Below are 24,818 nucleotides of genomic sequence, written 5' to 3' on the forward strand. Positions count from 1 at the left end.
TGGCTAAACTGTACATTTCTTTAATTGTTGCGGAAAGCTTCTGGCTTGTGTTTCAAGACTTTTTGGATGTACGTTTAATGGAATTATGGCAAGAGCTATAAAAATAAAACTCAAGTTTTATTGAACTGTAGAAAGAGTTTGAGACCCAGTGATGTTTAAATCTAGAAAGACTGACTCTAAACATTACCATTACTTCATGTTGTAGTCAAGAATGAGCTTTTACCTTTCAATTTGATTTTACATTCAGAGCTTTTCATTGCAATTCTAATATTTGTAGTCATACATAAATATGAGACGACTTCTGCTCGATGAAGGCAAATCAGGTAAATTACCAGAAAAAGAAATGTTTGTTTCACGCTAATGCTGATGCTGATTTGCAATAATAACATAAAATAAAACACTGTGCTATAGCACCGTCCTTTGTGGGTGTTTAACCCTGACATTTTATCAAGTTCCTGTTAAAATGACATTTTATCTCTTAGCTTAGTAAGAGTTTGCTCAGCATGTGAGCCAGTTTTTATCTATAACAACTCTGCTAGTGAGATACTGACTGCGTAAACAAAAGAGCCTAAACCGCACCATTCTCCAGTGAAGAACAATCCGGTCTTTGACTGTGGCTGATTGTGATCGAATGACTGCTGAATAGCTCTTTTTGCTTCTTATCAGTACTCTGCAGCCTCCACCAGAATTGTTTTGTGGTAAATAAAACACAAAAATCATTGTTTTGTTTTTTTATTGAACAATGATTATATATATATATATATATTTGAAAAGGCTGATTTAATAACAAGGAAAATAACATTTTATCTTTCAATAAAATGTTATTTGGGTTGGCAGTTGATGCTGTCTTTGTTTTCCTGACTGTAAATCATTTTGTGTAGTGAGTGTGTATTTTCTGAGATGCAGCTGAAATAACTTTTTGGTTGCTCACTTTAAAGTATTTGCTTTGATTTCCACCTGACCGATACAACTGGATCCCTGTTTGGCATAAAAGCACAGCGTCTTTGCCCACAACCTTACTGCGAGTCTAATATTAAAAACACAACATGATGTGTGCTTTAATAGCAAGAAAACTCAGAAGAGGTGGAATATTCCTCACTGAAGGAGTATTGTGGGTTTTCTGAATCCGGCTTGTCGTTTTATTTCAGGGGCTGGCTCTCTGTGGGTTTACTGTAACACTGTGATAAATCTCTGGAACACTGTCTGCCTGGAAAGATCTCAGAAACACTCAAAACTGCTATGCTGTGCACATGTGGTGGGAGAGAGAGAGAAAGGGAGGAGGAACGATTACGAATAACATTGGAGATTGTGACAGAGTAAAAAAAGAACCTAGGAAACCCACAGGACAACTGTAAGGATCAATGACAACGAAATCCGTCTGTAGTCATCAGGTTTTGTGTCACTGCTGCTCTCAAACCCTGGTCAGCTGATATTTTACCCTCTTTTTAATCAACATAAATGTCCAATAACTCATCTGTGGATGTTATTTCAATAATTGCAGTGGGTTTCTCATCTCAAGCTGGCAGATCAGGTGTTCCTCCACCCGCTTTCCTCTTTTCCTCCTTCCTTTTTTCCAAATCAACTTGAATGTCAAAATTTTTCCCTCTTTAGTTGTCTGTGTCTCATGGGACACAACATTGACTGTCTTAGTTATTGTAGCCTGAGCTCCTTTTTTTTTTTTTTTTTGTAACTGTCGACTCTCCTGAGGAAACACTTTGGAAAGCTACGCCTTCTCTGGCTTCCTCCTCGGAAGCTTAATTACCGGTATTTTAGTTTCTTTAGTTTCAGTCATAAACTCTCCTCCCTTTTTTTTTTTTTTTTTTTTTTTTTTTTTTTGGAGTAGGCTTCGCTCTTAGAACAGCTTATCTCAAGATCAATGTATTTTCTTATATAGAGTAATCAAGGCGTGACATACTATAGATGGCAGATGATGGGCAGCTCTGCCTCAGGCATTGATAGGCATTGATTAAAGCTGTGTGTGAATAGATGAATGACACGTGTTAGTAAAAGGTGCTTTGAGGGAAAAAAAAAAGGGCTTTGAGTGCTCGGAAAGTGCTATGTCTGCAAGCCTGCCGAATTTAGAGTGATTCTAATTCCCTAACATCACACAAACAAGTAGTAATCTTGCTTGTGCATGTGTGCAAGTTAAGAGCATTTCTACACATATACAATATTCACCACTGCATGATAGTTGCAGCGATTTACTGAAATGTGCAAATAAATGGAAATACAGTATGTAAGGCACAAACAGAGTTTGTACAGTTCAAGGAGTATTTGGGGAATACCACCTTTATTCTTCAACACAGCCTGAACCTTGCTGTAGACATTTGTACGTCTCTCCTGGCTTCCTCTGTAAATATCGATTTGAACCGAAGAAATGTAAATTTGGATTCAATACTCCATAGGGCCCACTTTCACAGATTTTCAGACCAGTTCTTGTGTAATTTAGCATACCTTAGCATTTTCACAATGTTTCACTTCCTCAACAATAGCTTATTGAGAGCCACTATTTCCAGTGACGCTTTGGCAAACAGTAGATGGGTCAGCTGAACGGCCAGATGTATCTCTCAGGTGCTGTTAGAAATAAATCAACAAAGATGTGATGTCTTTGTTAGATTTTTTTTCCTGTTTCTTAAGGGCATGACTTTCAGATAATGCTCATCTACTGTAGACATTCTTTTTTTAATCCGCAATATGAGTGAACTGATGCACTGACACATAATTACAGTTACTAATGTAAACTTTAGGCTACCACACTAACACAAAATCACTAAGCTAACACCCTTCAGAGTTCTTCGCTAATAGCTTTGTCTTTTTGTCTTTGCAAATGTTCTGCCAGCACGAGTGGATTCTTTCTGATGTGGACAGTTTGCACTTTATGGCTTTATCCTTGTGTGTAACAAAAATGAAAGTAATTTTCATAAAGCTGTCAGTGCTCTCAGTTCTCTAAGTTTAAGTGCTGCATTCACATTTTTATGGAAGTAAATGTACGTGTAAAATGTAAAATTGATGTTCTCATGTAAAGTATTAGCAGTAAGCCTGCAGTTCTTTGCATAATACTGAAATGCTTTAGAACTAACCATCAACAGACAGTACTACTGGCACTGTAGCCCTTAAAGGCCTTTAAATAATAGTAAAAAAAAAAAAAGACATAATGAAAACCTTAAGTCAAAACCTACTGAACACCAGCAGTCCTTCTGTGAAGCTCCAAGGCATTTCCAATCAAGCAATGAAGCAATCACTGCAAATTGAGCACAGATAAAAAAAAAAATTAATGGGGTCCATAAGGACTCCATATAAAAAGTTATTTGGAGCCAACACATTTTATATCTGTTAGACTGGCTAGTTTCAGACTCTGAATCTGGTAGCTTAATAAGCTTCTCTCTGATAGAAAAAAAGTTACAGCTATTAATGCTAACTTGACTAGGATTGGGACACTGAGTAAAATGAATATAAACAGTCCATTTTAAATTATCTTTGGCCCAGAGAAGACAATAGCCCTTCTAGCTCATGTTCACATATGGATGATAGAGCTTTAACCTGCGTTTGTAGACGGCACTGCAAACTATGTTAACAGACAATGATTTCTGGATTTAATTTCTATATCAGAATCAGGTTTTTAATGTAGTGCTGCCTGAAGGCCAAAGATCGCAGCAGTCCAGTACTGACTTGTCCCTTGCACACAGAGATTTCTGCAGATTCTCTGCGACTTTTGATGATTTAGCTAGTCTTAGCAATTTTATGTTGAAGAGCATTATTCTTAAATTGTTCCACAATTTGTCAACATAACTTTTTGTAGATTGGGGAATCTCTGCCTATCTTTACTTTTGAGTAAGACTAAGATGCTCTTTTTATAAGTATTCATGTTACTGACCAGTTACCAATTAACCTCATTAGTCACGAAGTGCTTCTCCAGCTGTTTCCTTTTAGTTCCACTTTTTTTCCTTCCCTTCATTGCTCCCTTCCCAACTTTGAGATGTATTATTGCCATCAAATTTAAAATGAACTAATATTTTTCATGAACTAGTAGAATGTCTCAGTTTAAATATTTGATGAGTTGTTTTTTTTTATGTTCTACTGTGAAAAAAAATATAGGTTTATAAGATTTGTAAGTCATTGCATTAAATATCTATTTACATTTTTTAGAATTGGATTTGTCAAAAGTATTTTGACGGATTTTGGCAGATTTTCAATGTAAAGAATGAAGATTTATACTCAGTATACAGGCACTGTGTGTCCACTGAAGCTCCCTAAAAATAAGGACTACTCTTTGCATGGGCCTATGTGAATACTGTATAAATAAAGTACGGCATTGTATTCTGAGGACTTCCTTCAGGAACAAACAAATTCTTTCCAAAAAACTCCCCCACAGTGAACATGTCAGTCATGTCTTACTATTTCTTTTAAAGGGAAGGTTTTATTGGCTTTTAAGCAATCGTTTGACATTTGGGGACATTTCTTTGTTTGCCTTTTTCTTAAGTGTTAAATGCTGACGTTTGATGCTACCCTTATGATGTTACTGTACAATGATACTGTACAGCTGGTGGCTAATTAGCTGAGCCAAGCATGAAGCCTGGAAACAAAAAGAAACAACGCTGGATGTGTAATAACTAATGAAAATATTCCTACTACAGTCACACAGTAGTGCTTTGTAGTTTGGTAAATAACACATTAAATCTGGTTGGTTTAACCTTTACATAATGCTTGCAAAACAATATTTTTACACCACTTTTTGGAGCTTAAATAAACAGTATAGCTTTATCAAATTAACTTTAAGGACAGTGTTTAGTGTATTTTGTTACCTTTGAACAGAGCTGGATAAACAGACTCCGGACTAGTGTAGTGCACCTAACTATGATTTAATTATTACCTGACACAATAAACTATTATTTCCCTTCATGATATAGTTTAGCACATAGCTATATTTCACAAAAGGTTGAACTATTTTTTTTAAGACATAAAGCCTGTTTTCTGGAATGTAACCAGTTGATCTTTGAAAAAACTTTTTTAAATGTAAAATAGTACAAAATAAAGCAAACATTTAACCATTTTTCTAGTTTTCATTTAAAACGATGCTGATTCTCAATCTCTAACTTTGTTCAACTTCAAAAGCATGTTGGCTGTGACAACATACTGGGCTCAGATGCCAAAGAAGACCGATGCCGTGTGTGTGGAGGGGATGGCAGCACCTGCGAGGCCACAGAAGGACTCTTTAACAAGTCTCTACCCAGAGGAGGTAAAACATATCTGATTCCAGAAAGTGTTCTTTAGTCTGTTTAAGCTGTTAAAATTAATCACACTGAGAAAAGTAAAAAAAAATAAAATAAAATAAATTTTAAAAAAATTGGTGATTGATGTGACTGTTACTGCATGCAAACACACAATATGGGAGTCACTGTATGTTTCTATACAGCAAAATGCAGTCGTATCTTGGTACGATTAAAGGACCATGCCAACTGTGCATTGTCTGCTAGACTCATTACCCAGATGTTATCAACCCCCATTAAGTGTAATAGGTGTGATGAAAAAGTGGTATGCAAGATTAAGTTCAATCGAATATACACCCATAAAGTAAATGATTAATTTATAATTTAACTTTCATTATGGTTGCATATTTATATGCATTAATTATTTCAATAACATGTTCTTGACAAAAATGCATGCAATGACTGAAAAGATGCGTTTTTAGGCTGGACTAAGTCACATGGCTTAAAATTAATTAGCCTCAGATACATTTACACAGTTATTTTTGTTGAACCTCTAGGTCTCTAAGAGCAATAAACTTCAAACCTTAATGAGTCAAATGGTGTGTTATAATATTGATACTGTAAACATCACAATTTGTTGATATCAAAAATGGGTAAGTGGTATTTTATATGTTGTGAAATTAAAATGATAGCATTCTTTTACAAGGTGTTATACACAAGAAAAAACTGGGATCATTATGTCATCATAAATGTACGTGTGTGCCAGTTTTGGTGGCTCAATTACTATTTGTCAAGGAGCAATTTTGGACAAACAGCGAGGTTCCACAAAACTAAGTTCCACAGAATTCAGCTTTTACTCTTAAAGTTGTTTAATTTTCATTTATTTAATTAAATCTGGTCATATTTAATCAAAATTAGCTATTGTTAGCTATTGTTTCAACATATCAGCCAACAAAACAAGAATATGGAATATTCATTGGATGATTGTGTAGCTACAAACTTTTACCTTAACCAGCAGATCACTTCTGTCTCTATTGATTTTACAGTAAGTTACTGAAAGGGGGCAAAATGCAGTTTATACATGTAGAATATGCAGAAATGTCTAACCACCTGTGACAAATTTAAAGTCAGTGGAGATTGTCCAAATGCCAAAACATCCTTCACGTAACAAAAATAATCTTTCATCACCATGTGATTTTTTTTTTTAAATTGTTTTTTAACATGGCAAATGTTTTGAGCCACCTAAAATTATGATGACACATCTAAATGCAATACTTTTCTCATTAATCAGTGAAGGAATGGAGTGAAGGAGTCACTAGCAGAGAAAGGGACTTGGTGCTGGTTGTGGTCTGAGGTAGTCTATAGTGAGCAAAAGAGAAAACATATTTCTCCTTCTATGGTATGGCTAGTAAACCATCTAAAAATACTGTGTGTGTGTGTGTGTGTGTGTGTGTGTGTGTGTGTGTGTGTGTGTGTGTGTGTGTGTGTGTGTGTGTGTGTGTGTGTGTGTGTGTGTGTGTGTGCATAAGTGTTAAAAAAAGGAGAGTGTTTCATACTACTGGAAGATTGCTTTGTCCATTTTGGATGATTTGGAATTTATTCTATAGATGTACTCCTACGTTGTATGATATGTAACTCTGTGTGTTCTCTGTGTTGTAAAACATGTCAGATAGGAATGAGAACTTCGGTTGTTTCAGTGGGAGGAACACTATCTTAACGATATTAGTTCTTGTCTTCCAGGCTACATGGAGGTGGTTCAAATCCCAAAAGGTTCTGTTCACATAGAAATCAAAGAAGTGACTATGTCAAAGAACTACATCGGTAAGTAACACCCTTGAAATGATAAAGACACATGTATAGAATTATTTTATTAGATTTTTATTACCTGCAGTGATAGAAGTGTAAGGTGTTGAGACTTTGGTCCTAATAAATGCTGGATAGCCCACTGATTTCATGACCAATTGGCTTCTCTTGCAGGCACCATAAGCCTGACATTTCTGATTCTAAGTTAAGTATATTTAACTGAAACTATATTTTTAAATATATTTAAAAATCCTCATGCCTTCAAAAGATTGGCATTTGAGGAAAATGCATATAGAGTGATTAAATTGACTGGTGTGAAATTTCTTAAAATTGCCCATGCTGTCCACTTTAGTTTGTCCTTGTATCTGCAATGACAAGCAGCTGTATTTTGCCTTATGTACTAATTTCTCCATGTTAGCTAGAACTGTGACTGTTCATCTGTTTTATCAACGAGATAAAAGGAAACACTATTACCTACATTTGCAAAGGTATAATTTACATGTGGATCTGGATTGCTTTTGTTGAAATTAAGAGAAAGGTGGTTTACGGGATGTAGATTCCAACAATCTTCTGAAATAGTCTAGCTAATGATCATAAGTAGACTGGTAACCAGGGCTGGAATGGGACAAAAAAATCAGCCCGGGCATTTTGACTAGAGACTGGCCCACCAGGTATTATAGGAAAAACCATAAAGCCTTTCAATGAAAACAAACGCTGTTGTGACAGTGATGTACACTGTCTTGTTGGTAAACAGTGGCTTGCAAAAGTATTCGGCCCCCTTGAACATTTTGTCACATTACAGCCACAAACATGAATCAATTTTATTGGAATTCCACGTGAAAGACCAATACGAAGCGGTGTACACGTGAGAAGTGGAATGAAAATCATACATGATTCCAAACATTTTTTACAAATAACTGAAAAGTGGGGTGTGCATAATTATTCAGCCCCCTGAGTCAATACTTTGTAGAACCACCTTTTGCTGCAATTACAGCTGCCAGTCTTTTAGGGTTTGTCTCTACCAGCTTTGCACATGTAGAGACTGAAATCTTTGCCCATTCTTCTTTGCAAAACAGCTCCAGCTCAGCCAGATTAGATGGACAGCGTTTGTGAACAGCAGTTTTCAGATCTTGCCACAGATTCTCGATTGGATTTAGATCTGGACTTTGACTGGGCCATTCTAACACACGGACATGTTTTGTTTTAAATCATTCCATTGTTGTCCTGGATTTATGTTTAGGGTCATTGTCCTGCTGGAAGGTGAACCTCCGCCCCAGTCTCAAGTCTTTTGCACTCCAAGAGGTTTTCTTCCAAGATTGCTCTGTATTTGGCTCCATCTATTTTCCCATCAACTCTGACCAGCTTCCCTGTCCCTGCTGAAGAGAAGCACCCCCAGAGCATGATGCTGCCACCACCATATTTGACAGTGGAGATGGTGTTCAGAGTGATGTGCAGTGTTAGTTTTCCGCCACACATAGCGTTTTGCATTTTGGCCAAAAAGTTCCATTTTGGTCTCATCTGACCAGAGCACCTTCTTCCACATGTTTGCTGTGTCCCCCACATGGCTTGTGGCAAACTGCAAATGGAACTTCTTGTGGTTTTCTGTTAACAATGGCTCTCTTCTTGCCACTCTTCCATAAAGGCCAACTTTGTGCAGTGCACGACTAATAGTTGTCCTATGGACAGATTCCCCCACCTGAGCTGTAGATCTCTGCAGCTCGTCCAGAGTCACCATGGGCCTCTTGGCTGCATTTCTGATCAGCGCTCTCCTTGTTCGGCCTGTGAGTTTAGGTGGACGGCCTTGTCTTGGTTGGTTTACAGTTGTGCCATACTCCTTCCATTTCTGAATGATCGCTTGAACAGTGCTCTGTGGGATGTTCAAGGCTTGGGAAATCTTTTTGTAGCCTAAGCCTGCTTTAAATTTCTCAATAACTTTATCCCTGACCTGTCTGGTGTGTTCTTTGGACTTCATGGTGTTGTTGCTCCCAATATTCTCTTAGACAACCTCTGAGGCCGTCACAGAGCAGCTGTATTTGTACTGACATTAGATTACACACAGGTGCACTCTATTTAGTCATTAGCACTCATCAGGCAATGTCTATGGACAACTGACTGCACTCAGACCAAAGGGGGCCGAATAATTACGCACACCCCACTTTGCAGTTATTTATTTGTAAAAAATGTTTGGAATCATGTCTGATTTTCGTTCCACTTCTCACGTGTACACCACTTTGTGTTGGTCTTTCACGTGGAATTCTAATAAAACTGATTCATGTTTGTGGCTGTAATGTGAGAAAATGTGGAAAAGTTCAAGGGGGCCGAATACTTTTGCAAGCCACTGTATATGTATTAATCTAATAAACTTAAACCTACACCATCCTCCCTATTCTGGTATTCTAATCAGTACTTAGCCGAAACCCAAAGACTGCTTTGTCGAGTTAACCTCCTAAACTATCTACAACGCATGGTGGAAACCTGAAATTAAGACAGAGAAGACTAGAGGTGAGACATGATCATTACTGAATATTAAAAAATAATAAATGACAGATTTAGTGATATTTTCATAAACTATTTATTTACCACATCAATGGCAGGGCAAATATTTTTTCTAACATGGCAAATATTTTTTCTAACATGGCAACCTTTAAAAAGTGAAAGGAGACAGAAAGACAGGTGAGAAAGAATAAAACTTAATTGACTTTTTGATGTCATTTTACACACAGTACTGGTAAAGTATCTAGAAAATGTGGGAAAATACTGGCATCATATACAGTACTTAGCTACTTCTGAAGAAATTATGATGGGACCCTTAAAAAAAATTACTATGTACAATAATGGATTTCTATACAGTTTACATCAAATGAAAACTTTGGTTGTAAGATTCAGATAATTATTTATTAAAAGCGAGACATTTTAAATGAGAATAAGAAAGAAAAGTATTTTTTGTGCCCCCCTTTCCCTGTTAATGCCCTACCTGCCCCCCCTGGCAAGACTTTACTAGACCCGCCCCTGCACAGTTACCAGCTGTCAGCTACTTAGAAAAGGATCCTGGTGTCATTTGTCTCTCAGAAACAGTTCATAACTTCCCTTCAACTCATTCATGTCACCTAAAGATAAACCTGTTTCTCCATCACCTGTTCAGCTCTGATGATTCAGTAAGGACATCTCCTGGTTTCATCTTCATGTTTCCCTCTCACCACATATCCAAACCGATATCATGACCAGCAGGTTTACAGCTGTGGCTCCAGCAAACATCAGCTGATACTAGAAAGTAATATTAAATAAATTCTAACAACAGCTTATCAAGCTTAAGTGCTGCTGTTGTTTAGCGCGACCTCCGCTAGTTTCCTCTTTCTGGCACAAAGTGGGCGACAAAAAAGCAAGAGAGACGGGACTTCCGTCAGAAAAGCCGATCAGCTGATCACTGATCAGTTTCATGATTGAAGAAGCAACAGGAGAGGAAGGTGGAGAGAATGAGAGAAGAAGAGGCAGCTGTGTAGCGTAAAGACCCAGAATAGCTCCAGCATTGTCTTTTTTTTTTATTCTAGCTGAAGTATCGGACAAATCGCGTTCCTTTTCACCTCAATACGAAACGCGTAATATTTTCTCTGAATACGAGACGATTCCGTTCTCTAATAACTAACTTTATGAATAAAATAAAACACCCGCCCAGAAACTCCGTCATTCTAGCTAGTACGCAGTGCGAGTTATTGTAACTGACTGTAAAAAGTCAGCACAACAAAAATAAACTATATCTAAACTTGGTTTATATCTGATCCAGATAGACTGCAATTCATAACTTCTCACCTGGAGTTCAATCTCTCTTATACTCGGCCGGTGGCCGCCTCGGGACTCTCCTCCTCCTGCCTCCCTTTCCCTCATCCACCTGCTGGCCTCCACCACTTGCTCATGTTACTGAATCTGTGGAAGCTCTGCCATAGCCACCACCAAGCAATTGAGTTATTTTTACACATCTGCCAGCATCTGGCCAATTCACCACCTTTCATTGTTTATACCGTTATGTAAACAAACCCAAAAAACCCATCGGCCCATAAAAACAAAAAATCACCATTGGCCCGGGCAAATGCCCAGTATGCACGATGGCCAGTCCAGCTATGCTGGTAACCTATAGTTACCTGCTAAATCACTAACTGCTAGCACTATCACAGCATGTATGTTAGCATCAGCATTTTAATGTTAGCACTGATTCAAAATCACCACACTTACTGCTGGTATACAGCCATAATGTTTCTGAAATATATTCAGTGCAACAGTTCTAACTCTGGAGACCGAAATGATGTTAGCTCGTTGGTTGGCTCTTTTTTTCATAATATGCTACTAGGTTAGTGGTGGTATTGCGATGAGCTGGGGTCACTTTGCTGCTTCGAAACCTGGAAAACTTTCTGATAGAACTGATGGAACAATGAATTCTACTCTCCACAGAAAATCCTGGAAGAGAATGTTGGCTATCAGTTTATGCCCTGAAGCTAAAACACACTTGGGTTATGCAACAGGACCATGATCTGAAACACACCAGCAAGTCTACCTCTGAAGGGCTAAAAACAGAAAAAAATGAAGGCTATATCACAGCAATGTGGAAAAACTCAGTGCTACTAATGGCAAATGGTTGATTTCATTTCTTGTGTGTGGCATACCAGTTATTCAGTTATTGAGTTTAGGGGGCAATTAGTCTTTCATACAGTGGGTTTGGGCAGCTTTTTCCCCTTTAATAAATAAAATCACAATTTGATAACTGCATTTTGTATGTGTTTGGGTTATCTTTGTGTTATATTAAAATTTGTTTGATGATCTGAATCATTCAACGGTGACAGATATGCAACAAACTAATAAATCAGGAAGGGGGCAAACATTTTTCTAGGTGTACCCTTTGCCATTCTTCTATTGGTAGCCTACATTGTTAAATAATCAAAGATGTTTGGTTTTGGACACATCAATTGATATGTACTCAAATGCTGAAACGAGAAAACCTATACGTCATAATATTCTGGATAGCTGATGAAACTGATATCCCACCTTAACACATCTTGCCTTGGCCTGACAGGATATACTAAGAAATTGTAAGAAAAATTAGATTTTATCTCTCTAACAGACAACTTCTGAAAAGTTGCTGACCAGTGCAAACATTTGGGTCACAGTAAAAAACGCCTGGCTTCTCTAGAAGCTGATTAATGGGCATGTTTTAACAAGCCTATGAGGTAATTTAAAAATACCTAGCAGCTCTTCTAATGAGTCCTTAAAGACTCCTCTAGCCTGATAGAAGATTTTTAATCTGTTTCAAATCATTGTTCATTTTCATGGAGAAAATCACCTCTTCATGGAGCCAACACCATTTCATGGCATACCTTCAGAGCATCAGTAAGGTTTTTCAAATGATCTAATTTAATTTCTTCAAATTAATGCAAGATCATTAAATTTTAGAAAACCTGTGGGTAGCTCCGTGACCTGTCTGTATTTGTAAACAGACTACAGGTTTCTGGCACAGCTCCACCTGTTTCTAAGGTGTGTGCAGAAGTGCAGAAATCTGAAGAGGTTAAAGCTCTAAAGAAAACTTGTTGTATGTAGGAGAATTTTATTGACTCATGGCTTTCTTCAGAGTCATCTAATCTGACCATATAGAGTCACCAGTATAGTTTCACAGCCTCCCTAGTATGGACGTAGAAACTTGATCTTGTTTTACTTTTAATCAATCACTTTAAGCCTTATAAATCACTGCAGTGTGATGACTTGGCATTTTGCAATGTCATCCTGTTTCCTATTATCTGTTCAGTTCTGTGTCAACCACATTTCTAGTAATTTCCTTGTGTCTTTGTCAAAAACAAAAGGATGATCCCATCATTTAATGTCCTGTCGCCTAATGTTAAGACAAAAACAGTCTGAGACCACACACCCCTTACAGAACAATCAGAAAAAAAACTGTTCAATTAAGCCACTTTTTGATTAAAGCGAGAAAGACATCTGACTGTGTGCTGAATTTATAGGGGATGGTGTTAATGGAGGGCTTAAGTTATACTTTGAACCAGAGACCAGATTTACAGGGCCATGGTGACAGCTGCCTGGTCCCCTGGGGTTATGGGGGATATGATGTCTATATATCAAAGTTTAAAGAGTGCAGTTTTGGCTGTTGTGTTAGACTTGATCTATTATTTACTTTGTTATGCAGTTGATCTGTGACCTCAATGATAATGATAATATTTTTTCTTTTGTAGCATTGTCTGAGTCCTTGCTATTTAGGTCAGCAAAGTTAGCATTTAAAAAAAATCTTTATTAAGTTTTAGTCAAACAATATAAATATAAAGACTTGCGTAAACTGCACTGTTCAAATGTCACAATGCCCACAATCAGTGCCAGATGTGTTGAAAGCGCATTTCTGGAGCAGAAGATTGTGATATGATTAAGAGCAGTAAACTATTGTTCTTCGAATCTGCGTGAATGCTACAGAGGGGGAGATCTGCAGAGCGTGAGCCAAGGAGTCAGAAGAGTGAGCGGTTGGATTGTTTCTCCTCAATTTGGCCCTATTTCAATGCAGAGAAAGTGGATATTTTCAGATCTGTTGTGCTTGGAGACCAGCTTTTGTTTTGACAACCAGACAGAGTGGTATTCATGAGATCCGTCCAAGCTTTCACCTGAACTGTGCTTTTCTTCTCTTCCTAAATTAGATGCACATACGTGTCGGTGCACGTGAATGTCTTTCTTGGCAGCATGAGTCTGGTTCTGCTGAGTGTGTCCAAATAGCGAGTTGTCAGTGACTTTTTGGGGTGCGGTTGAGGATGATGAAGAAGACAAACAATGGCAGTGACATCAAAACAAATGATTGTCTCCAGCTACTGTTCCTGTCTGTTTTTGATTTCAGCATTCTGAAAACTTTTCTTGTCATCTGAATTCCTAGCTTTGAAATCTGAAGGGGATGATTATTACATCAATGGAGCGTGGACCATTGACTGGCCCAGGAAGTTTGAGATTGCAGGGACAGCCTTCCACTACAAGAGACCCTCTGATGAACCAGAGTCTTTAGAAGCGTTGGGTGCTACCACTGAAAATCTGGTTGTCATGGTAATATAACATTTCATTTGTTCCAAATCTAGTTCTTACATCATCTATATGACCATCATTTTATTTTGAAAGTCTGTTACAATACATGCTTCGACAAAAACACTTTTTGAACACCAAACATTACAATGACCTGTTTTTTCACCATGAGCCTCATAGAACATCAAAAAAAAAAAAAAAAAAGAGTTCGTTCTCTCAAGTCCATTTTAAGGCTCTTTTCTGAGCTAGACAGTAATCTCCTACACCCTTCCAGAGAATATCAGCAAGTCCACATAAAAACAGGGAAGTCATCAGTGATAATGGTCATGCGCCTGATTAAGGCAGAGATGACATAAATGACATGAAATGGAGAAACTGAGGTGGAGGTGTGGCTTGTAGAGGCAACAACAACAACTATATGTTTGCTGAACCAACTTAAATAGGACATTTCAGATCAGATTGGCCAGGAGGATGTGCAGAAGGTGGCGAGCTATTGTTCTGGGATTCCTGTCTGAGCTTCACCCTGTGGCTGACTTAAACTAATACGATGCCTGATCTGTTGATACTTGGTTATTTAAAAAAGAATATGCAGATGAATAGAAACGTGACTTGAGTTTAATGCTTACACTGCTCATCATCTGTTGTTGTCTATATGAATTGATGTTTGCTAGCACATGATACCAGTGAGTAACACTTATAGCTGGTTCCACAAATTATTTTATTTATTTTTTTGGCTGATGCCCCTTCAGGTCCTCCTTCAAGAGCAGAACCTTGGAATACACTACAAGTTCAACGTCCCCATCCAGCGCACAGGGAGTGGTGATAATGAGGTGGGCTTCTCCTGGCACCACCTGCCCTGGTCTGAATGCTCAGCTACCTGTGCCGGAGGCAAGTCCACCCTGTAATCTTTGATGACAGACTTTTTGTCTGTGCTGGTACCATTGCAACTCCCCTGTGCTTTTTATGTTCTCTGCTTGGCCTCTGTCAAATGTAAAACTAGTGTCAAAGAGCTCCGGGGTGCTCCGTTTAACCTATTAAATGCTTATTTACTTGTGTTTTTCTTTAGCTTAAGTACATTTTATTATATTAAATTAGACCATAGCTCATCTCTTTTAATGCTCACAGCATGGTGGAAAATAGTTAAAGTTTTGCATCTGTAATGGTTCCAAATGCATCTTTTAATTTATTATATTTTGTAAAATGCTATTAAGCATACATTGGCACAAAGCATGTAAAGTAATATAAGAGACTGTGTTATTAAATTCTGGAGAAAAGATTAATGTCTGACATTCTACTGAGCTATGATGGTCAGTTGCCTTTTTAGCACTCCAAGCATTTTGGTGTTAAATACCATAACATGCTGTGGGTGTTTACATTCTCTTTAAATATTTCTAACCATTTTCAAATGTTTAAAACTTTATATCTTGTGTGTTATTCTGTAAATCTTCCCCAACCAATATTTCCACAAATGCTGAAGAACGCTGTGCAGAAACCCAGTATCATAATTTGAGAATGGTTTGCCAGAATCATTACCCTGGAGATTCAGCCCTCTAATAAATTCAGTATGTATATTTTAAATAATATAGCCAAAGTAATGAATATAGCGCAAATTATGTGAATGAGCTGCTCTGCATAGCTTCTGGTTTACCAGTGATGGGGTAGAGATGCAGCTGCTCTTCCCAGTCGCCTGTCCTATAAACATTCAGAATCAGAAACCACAGTGAAATGTTGACTATGGCCTTAAGAATGACTAAACCAAACCTTTTAGTCCAAAAGCCATGGGTTTCATATAACAATAAATAGTGTTTCTTCCCAGTTGTCAAGCGTGGCCTGGAAGGGTTTGTAATATTTTGTAAAAGCATGACTGAATAAGCATGTGGGTTCTTCTGAGGAAGGATTTCCAAGTCCAGACCAGAAAACTATTCCTTAGATGGGGAAGTACCCATGGCTTTCCAGCATCATAAACATGCCTTTGCATTGTTGATCCAAATGATCTAATTTGTGTCTACTGTGTGTGTCTGACCGTGCAGAGCTTTAAATCATTAAAATGTTATTTAATCATACACCTATTCAATAGTGCTAGCTCAGCTAATCATAAGGTATTGTTCAATATATCACCACAGTGAAAAAAAATCAGTGAAAACCACCTTTTGACAGCCTTTCAAGTGAAACTTTTCTACTATTCCTCTAAACTGTATTTCACTTCAAGCACAGATGTGTGGATTTTCTGTACCACACACACACACACACACACACACACACACACACACACACACACACACACACACACACACACACACACGCACACGCATCCATATCTCATTACATCTGCCAGACAAGTCTGCTGTGGGATATGTCCCAGGAGGGTCCAAACAGACCCCTTCCTGGTTGGTACGCATGCACGCGCACACACAAAACACATGCAGCATGCGCGCACACACAGTGGGAGGTGTGACACTGATACGGTAGCCCTCACTCTTTCTGGCAGAAGCCAAGGTAAAGAGCTCTCTGCTCTGTAAAAGTGATTTGCCAACATATCCTGCAAAGAATCACGAATTTACATGTCTGGATTTACTACAGAATGAAAATGATCCCATCTCCGCTCTTAACACGGTGCACGACACCACGGCTGGCAGGCTTCTGTGTCTGCGAAGGCATTTTAATGTGCCAGATCAGCTGAGCTCCATGCTGCACTATTGATCAGTGTTTTCTCCTGCAGGTTCTCAGAAGCAGGAGTTAGCCTGTAAAAGGCTGGACGACAACTCAGTGGTACAGAACAACTACTGTGACCCAGACAGCAAACCTCCAGAAAACCAGAGAGACTGCAATACTGAGCCGTGTCCTCCAGAGTACGTAATACTCACTCATGATTCTTCTCTTTATGAGATGATTACTTTTGTAAAATCTGTCAAATGACTGAAATGAGAGAAAAATGATGAACAGAGTGAGTGTTACAGGGCCCAAGTAGAAGGTAACATCTCTAAATTGCTTATTTTGTCTCAGAATCACAGTACAGTGATAAAAAATTCAGAGAAAAGTTGTTACACTTAATAAAATTCCTTCTGTTTTTATCTGCTTATCAGGGTTTGGGTCATGAGGCCAGCAGCGGCGGCTCTAGCATTACTATAGAAACGTCCTTATCTCCCGCTACCCCCTGCAGCATATTTAGGTTGTTAGTAGTCTGAAACAAGAGGTGTCTGATACAGATGTCCTTACTCCCTCACCTGGCTCCTTTAAATGCTTTTGAAGAATTCTGTTTCTCCTGCTTGTGTCTTATTCTGTCAGAAGGTAAATTGTAAATCTACAGCTTAGACCTTAGGCTTAGCTCCTATCATCATAACAGATAGTTGCACAGCTGCACTGATCCAGCCATCAGTCTTCCACTAAGTTGTTCCTCACAGAATTTCCTGAAAGAAACTTGAAACCAAAGGGAAAAAAAATGTAAATATTTTGATTTACAGTGTTGTTTCAGCATTAGGTGCTCTACTCCAACTAGGCTGCTTGGTATATTTGATGCAGTATGTTTTTTATATAGAGAAAGAAACCATAAAAACTAGTAATTGTAATATTTCACATATAAGGAAGTGAGAGTTTAGAAAAGTAATTATTGATCTTGAACTGGGTGGAACAGCTATGCGATGCAACTTGTAAACAAAGACATGTAAAGCAAGATGTGAATACCAGGCTAAAGTCCAAAGTGTGAATTTTTTACTCTTATATTTCCTAAACTACTAAATTGGCATGCAAAAACAAATTAATTAATCTATTTGCTTATTTTCTAAAAATCTTTAATGAAAGATGTCAAATTGCATATGTTCTTTGAATTACTATGCTTTAATAACAATGCAGAGAGATAAATACTCATTCATAAAAATAACAATTGTAATTATAATGGTATAACTGAAATTAGTTACATAATTTGTTAATTAAGAATGCAAGGGATGTTGACCATGGAGCTGAGGAAAACAGGAAGATGACAATGATGGTGTATGTATGTAGTGTGAGAGGATATGCAGTTTCCTGGTTGGACAGAAGATGATGTTGTGAGGATAGTGAGGACAGTGAAAAAGTGAGATGGAGGCAGATGATCAATGGTGGGCTGTAGCCAAAAGAAGATGAAATATTGGAAGACTGCAAACACTGTAAATATTGGGAAGTTGAGTTCTTCATTATGTCATTGCTTGGCTATTTTTGTGCTCAGTTTGGTCTCTGTCCTTGGCTTTTCCCACGCTAGATCGCATATTAGCATTCAAGTTAACTCATCTCCGGTGCTTATTCTAATTCTTCATTCTGTGTTTAGTGCTGACTTGAAGGAAATTCTGCCCAGTATACAAATGTTATTGATTGTTAAGTTGCGTACTGCTAATTTATGTTGGTCATGATGTGAAACAAATGCAAATGGAGTGCATAAAATGTGTATAGATGCTAATCGCTGTATTTGTGATGATGTTAATGCAACATTAAGTATGTATTTGCTTACCTTTAGCTCTGTTTTCGGTCTCATCCCACTAAATGCTTCGTGTGATCAACTAGTTGGTAACTGGAGCACTACAGGGTATGAACCCAAAACATTTTGCTGAAACATGTAGGGGCATCGTGGTGGCACGGCGGTTGGCACTGTTGCCTGAATGGGTCTCCTTGGGTTCTCTCTGGGTACTCCAGCTTGTTCAGAGACATGCACTTAGCAGGGTTAGGTTAATTGGTGATATGAATGTGAGTTTGAATGGTTGTCAGTCTCTCTGTGTTAGGCTTCAACAGACTGGCCACCTGTCCAGGGCGTACCCCGGCTTTCGCCCTATGGCAGCTGCAATACGTTCCATCCTGGATGGATGGATGCTATAATGCTTTTTTGACAAGGTAGTTCTCTGTAGGTTCATCATTTTGGTATGATCAGGATCTTTTGCATTACGTACTAACATTTAATGCATTGTTAATATAAAAACAATAATGAAAACACAGAGTATAGCAACCTAAGTTAATGTTTTCAAAAGAAAAAGCCTCCATAAAAATGAGACTGACTCATGATATTAATTCGCCTTCAATGAGCCCTAGTTGTAAAATGTGTTTGGAAGAAAATAATAAAATAAAATAGCCGTGATTTATAACTTCATATGTTAACTATTTTCAATATTTGCTTCATGCCAGAAATAAGAGCTCTGAAAATGACCACCTGTGTTTGATTGTTTTGGCATCCTTACCAAACCTCGAGGGGTAACACACACGTATACAGGTGGAATATGAACTTGTGTTTGGTGGCCAAATGTCTGTAAATCCCTTCGCTGTAGCTGGAAGAATGGCCAGACTCACTTCAATAATGTCTGGAAAAAGAGGGATTAAATGCACCAGGTTAATTAGTTTCAGACTAGCTGACAATTATTTGTATATGAGAGGGAGCGCCAGTGTCTTTCAGCTGGGTGTCAGCCAAAAAAACTGATAGTATTGTAAATCTACTGTATCAGCGGTAATTTGTTTTCATATGTTCAGACTGCAGTCTTGGGTAATTTATTTTCACATCTGTATTCAGTGGTCGCAGACTTGTGGTATCGCATTTATTTTGATTAGTACTAGAAGGCCGTGGCAGTTCGTGTGTGTGTGTGTGTGTGTGTGTGTGTGTGTGTGTGTGTGTGTGTGTGTGTGTGTGGAGTTAGAGCGCTCATGCAGCATTTGTGTTTGTTAGGAAGGCAAACACTCCTTTTGCAGCGTCAGGAAAGGCCGACTAAAGGAGACCATGTAAACACAATTGTTTTAGAATAGCCCAGGGTTTTATGGGCGCCGGTAATGAAAGCTAACACAGATGTTTGAACATGTCGTTAATTCTGTATACATTCCTTTAGATGATGTAATATCTCACAGGCTGGATGTGTTTGGAGGACTGTTGTCTGTGCAGTTTTATGATATTAATTCTAAAGTCTGGAGGGGGTTGAATATGACTGGGTCTAATTTTCTCAGGTTCTAAAGCTAATCATCCTGACATGGCATAGCACTAAAATGCACTCCCCAGCATTAGTTACCTGTCAGCCAGGCAGCAAGTTTAAACTTCTTTAAAAAGTGTGTAATTTCTTGTGGTATATAATTTTCTTTTATGTTGATGAGAATGGATATTACAGCAAATATTACAAAAGACAGCTTTCAAAATATTAAAATGGTTATTTAATAGTCTTATAAAAAAAACCTATAATACTTTATGCTCTTTCTTTTTGTCCAGTGATACCACTGTCTTGTCTGTACATTAATTTAAAAAAGCCAGGCTAGGCCACTCAGTTGCCATATTTACCTTTTTTTACTATATATATATTAATACTCTTGATACTGCAAAGTATTAATGTTTGATGCCTTGGAGTAGTTTGCTTCTTTCCCTCTTTGGCAATGTGACTATAGTAAAGTTATTTAATGTGTGTTTATAGTGAGTATAACCTCGTGAAATCACTTTACAACAAAACTGTTAGCATTGGTTGCTCCATCCTCCAGATGGTTTATTGGAGACTGGTCAGAGTGTCCGAAGACGTGCGATGGAGGGATAAGGACGAGGACAGTCCTCTGTATCAGGAAGATTGGTCCCGCTGAGGAGGAGACACTGGAGGACACTCACTGTTTGACTCATCGGCCTATCGAGAGAGAGTCCTGCAACAACCAGTCCTGTCCTCCAAAGTGGGTCACTCTGGATTGGTCCGAGGTAAGGCCAGTAATAATAAGTGTTTTTCTGTAACTCATTGCACTGTCAAGATATGTGTTTAACACCTTTCCTTCCCTCTGTAGTGCACACCTAAATGTGGTCCTGGCTTTAAGCACCGCATTGCCTTGTGTAAGAGCAGCGACCTCACCAAGACCTTTCCGCCTGCCCGCTGCTCGATCCATAACAAACCTCAAGTCCGAATGCGCTGCACTTTAGGGCGCTGTCCTCCTCCCCGCTGGATCCCTGGTGAATGGGGACAGGTAGGACCTTGTCTCTCTCTAACTTCTTCCACAACAGTATGGCGGTTAATCCTACTGGCATGTTTAAAAGACAAAGTTTCCATAGATAAAACTCCATGTGTAGGTGAATGATTTGTATCATTTACACCTGGATGAAATACTGGGGATTCCAATCAGGCCTGTGACGCATGTGAGTGCATAGAGGCTGTGTTTGTGTTTGTGATTCCAAGAGTTAAAACAGGCCTGGAGTATGTGATCGGCAGCAGTAATATCTTCTTGGCTGTTTGAAGTTTATCTGCACCCCAGACGAGGCCTCTCTGTCACTTCCAGGAACAGGGTTTTGAGGAAGACAGAGGAATAGAAGTTTTGGGCTCACCCTGATATGACTTAGTATGCTCTGAAAAAGCTGCTCAACACTTTACAACACAGCTGACTCATATTGCTGAGAGGACGCCAAAAAGTCGTGCGTCAGAGATAGTTGTATCTACAAAAAGTATGGCTTGTTATTTTGTAGGATTTGTTAGTAACTCAGTGTAGAAGTGGAATTTTAAACAGTGTGCTCTGATGTTTAGAAGGCAATTGTGCAAGGATTGTGCGCTCTGATGAAGGTGATGTCATGGTTTCAGCTGTGCTGATCAGGTCAGAAGTCAAAGGTTGAGAGTCTGGCAGTTTAAGTCATAGCTTTCTGGGTTCTTTTCATATCTGCCACATGCCCGTTAACACACACAAATATCGATAACACACCTTTACAATTTAGTCTGAGCCATAAACAAAGCAGACCAAAATGTTAACCTCAACATAGTTCATCAAAGGACAGGCTTCTTGCCATGCTGAGCCAAAGTTAATACCTCATAGACCAACAGCTGGAGTCTGCCCTTACACAGCGCTTTCTGACACACTGTAGAAGTGTGTGTGTGTGTGTGTGTGTGTGTGTGTGTGTGTGTGTGTGTGTGTGTGTGTGTGTGTGTGTGTGTGTGTGTGTACTCTCTCCCCCACCTATTCTGTTTTTCTGGCTGTAATTACAAGCTTAGCCTCCACTACTCTCGTCCCTCTCTGGCCAGCTGACCCTCAAAGTGCCAGAAAGGGGGGATTGTTGCCAGCTACCAAGATCCCAGTCTCCCAGGCCAAAAGGTCTCCAGTTCAAATCCCACTAAAGTTACACCACTGACGTACGCCATCTGTCATAGCTTGCAGCGGGCCCTAATAAAGACTCTCTAATTGGGAAGGGATGACATGCAGGCTCACTGATCTAAGGCAGCCAGAGAGAATCTGTGAAGGTGACAGAAAGAGGTGGGGGGTGACTGGGTTTATTTCACACACTCGTATATGAGCACACACACATAGTTATGGCTCACAGGTGTGTTTTTTCTCAGCCTTTCCAGCATCAGCTCAGATGAACAATTCCATTATAGAGTCGAAAGTGTGCTGGCACCTACACCTTTTGTTTTTTATTAGTTTTACTAGTTTGTTTCTGTCTGTTTTTTTCCTTCTACAAAGGAGATTAGCGGCTGCCCACAAGGCCAATCTCACTTTTTATAACAACTAGCATATAAAGAGGCAGGAGCGCATTTTGTGTTTACCAAAGCAAACGTTTTATGCACCAACAAAGCAAATTTACAGTTATATTATGAGTACAGCCTTAAAGTGCAGAATTTCTGCTGTAGTTTGAGCAGTGGGACATTAATATCACATTAATCTTTGTTGAATTGCAGCCATTTTTAATTTGGACAATTTACCGTATTCATAAATAAAAAACTCATACTTCTTGGAGAATCTTTCAGGCTTCCTGCCTGAACCTAATAGAAATCACTAAAAAATGGGATTCGTCCTTTGCGACTACTTTGCCAGTCCTTTACTGCAGTTTCTCTTTTTTCTTGGGTCATTTGATCTTAAGTTTGCCAAAAAAAAAAAAAAAAAAAAAATCATTCAATGAGAACTAGTCTCCCAGCACCATTAGACAAGTCATGCATGTCAGTGCGTAACATTGATGCAATATGTTTTGGAACATCAGTTGTTCAATGGCTTTTATTTGCTCTCATTAAGTGTTTTCATTGTGGATCATGGAGGACTTGGATACTTATATGCTTGCCTCTTAAGAGCGTTCTTCACTTGGCTGGATTTTTTTTTTTTTACTGGAAAGGATGCTGCAATCATCATCATCATCATCATACAGTGCTGTGAATAAGTATTTGCCCTCTTCCTGATTTCTTTATTTATCGCATATTTGTCACACTTGAATGTTTTAAATCGTCAAACAAATTTTATATTAGTCAAAGATAACCCAAATAAACACAAAATAATTTCTAAATTGTGATTTTATTTATTAAGGGAAAATCTAAGCAAATCTACCTGGCTCTGCGTGAAAAAGTAATTGGATCCCCCCCTTTTTTCTTTTTTTTTTTTGGAAAGTTGGGCTCAGTTTCACCAGCCGAACCCGTGCCTGATCACTGCCAGACCTGTTGAATGAAGAAATCACTTAAATCGAACCTAGGCTCAAAGGTCTTAGAAAACAACACATCATGCCACGATCTCAAGAAACAGCTGAAAACAGAGACATTGAAATGCATTTGTTTGGAAAGGGTTACAAAGCTGTTTGTTAGGCTTTTAGGCTTTAGGACTCCAGTGAACCACAGTGAGAGGCATTGTCCACAAATGGAGAAAACTTGGAACAGTGCTAAATCTTCCCAGCAGTGGTCAGCCTACCAAAATTAAAACATCAGTGACACAAAAGAACCCAAAATAAAACAAAAAAACTTCAAGATGCCTCATGATTCATGTCTTCATGATTCAACAATAATAATAATAATTTTTAGCAATAAAACTCCAAACAATTTCAGTATTGCAGCAGAAACAGATGTGTTCCTGTTAGTCAAATGTTTTTGATTGCCCTTTAGATACAAGGCAGATTTTAAGATTTATTTCAGTATAACAACAAGAAAAATTTAGGAAAAAAAGTAAATTGACCAACTGGCTGAAATCCATTACAGCTGTCCTATTGCCCAAACCTATATCAAGCCACTCTAGGTGCCAGTATACCCTCTGCATTGATCGCTTTTTGCACCGCCTCATTCGCTCATTCGGAGGAAGCCGTTGCAGCATTCTCCTGAACAGTAGGTTTCCCCACTCAGATGATACTGCTAGGAAGAGAAGAAATCCAAACCTGAAGCAAAGACTGTTTAAATGTGTGTTTATTTCGGGGGTTTTTTTTTTTTTTTTGCTGGCATATAATTCACGGGAATATAATAAAATGGAGTAAAAACTGACACAATCTTACACTGGTGTCTGCAACCTGTGCTAGGTTACAAAAATCGAGAGGTGCACAAGTGACTGAAGCGTTACAAATATGATGTGTCACAAAGGATGTGACATCAAGCTCAGCACACGTGGCAAGCATAAAAACAACAAACTTTGCTATCTTTCTCACATTTTTGTTTGGGAATGTCTTTCTTTATTTTGTTTTTTTGCAAATAAGATTTTTGATACAAATTATTATAAGCAAATAAATAAATGTAATAATAGTTAAATGTGGGGAAAAAAAGCTTGAACAGAGCTTCACGTTTCTTTTTGTGATCATGAGCAGAATTACTAACCAGTCTAAACCCTTAATATACTTGTGCACAAAATATCCCTTGACAAGCAGTTTTCAAAAAAGATGTTGCAAAAGCCTTCAGAGGGTGAAGAAGAAATGAGCAGAGGGAAAGAAAAGGAAAACAAGACTCACAACAAGTATAAAGTTAAGAGAATGCCAAAAGGTAACCTTTTCAACCTCATTTGACCTGTTTGCTCAAATTTAGGAAAATGAATTCAGATTGAGGAAGGTGACTCTGGTTGGCTCTGTGTGCTCCCTCC

General features: G+C 38.4%; 1 protein-coding gene across 4 annotated transcripts in view; it reads left to right on the top strand.

Annotated features, from left to right (window-relative positions):
• adamts6 (ADAM metallopeptidase with thrombospondin type 1 motif, 6) overlaps window positions 1–24,818 on the top strand; it is a 78,518-nt gene that overhangs the window by 48,412 nt on the left and 5,288 nt on the right. For all 4 annotated transcript variants that reach the window (XM_080872176.1, XM_080872175.1, XM_080872178.1 and 1 more), the window contains 7 exons: window positions 5,113–5,236; window positions 6,948–7,028; window positions 13,918–14,081; window positions 14,807–14,945; window positions 16,777–16,906; window positions 20,526–20,730; window positions 20,814–20,990. In XM_080872176.1, the coding sequence (XP_080728302.1) occupies window positions 5,113–5,236; window positions 6,948–7,028; window positions 13,918–14,081; window positions 14,807–14,945; window positions 16,777–16,906; window positions 20,526–20,730; window positions 20,814–20,990 (1,020 nt within the window). The remainder of the gene's footprint in view (window positions 1–5,112; window positions 5,237–6,947; window positions 7,029–13,917; window positions 14,082–14,806; window positions 14,946–16,776; window positions 16,907–20,525; window positions 20,731–20,813; window positions 20,991–24,818) is intronic.

The sequence above is a fragment of the Rhamphochromis sp. 'chilingali' genome (assembly GCF_963969265.1).
Source record: "Rhamphochromis sp. 'chilingali' genome assembly, chromosome: 2".
NCBI classification, from domain to species: domain Eukaryota; kingdom Metazoa; phylum Chordata; class Actinopteri; order Cichliformes; family Cichlidae; genus Rhamphochromis; species Rhamphochromis sp. 'chilingali'.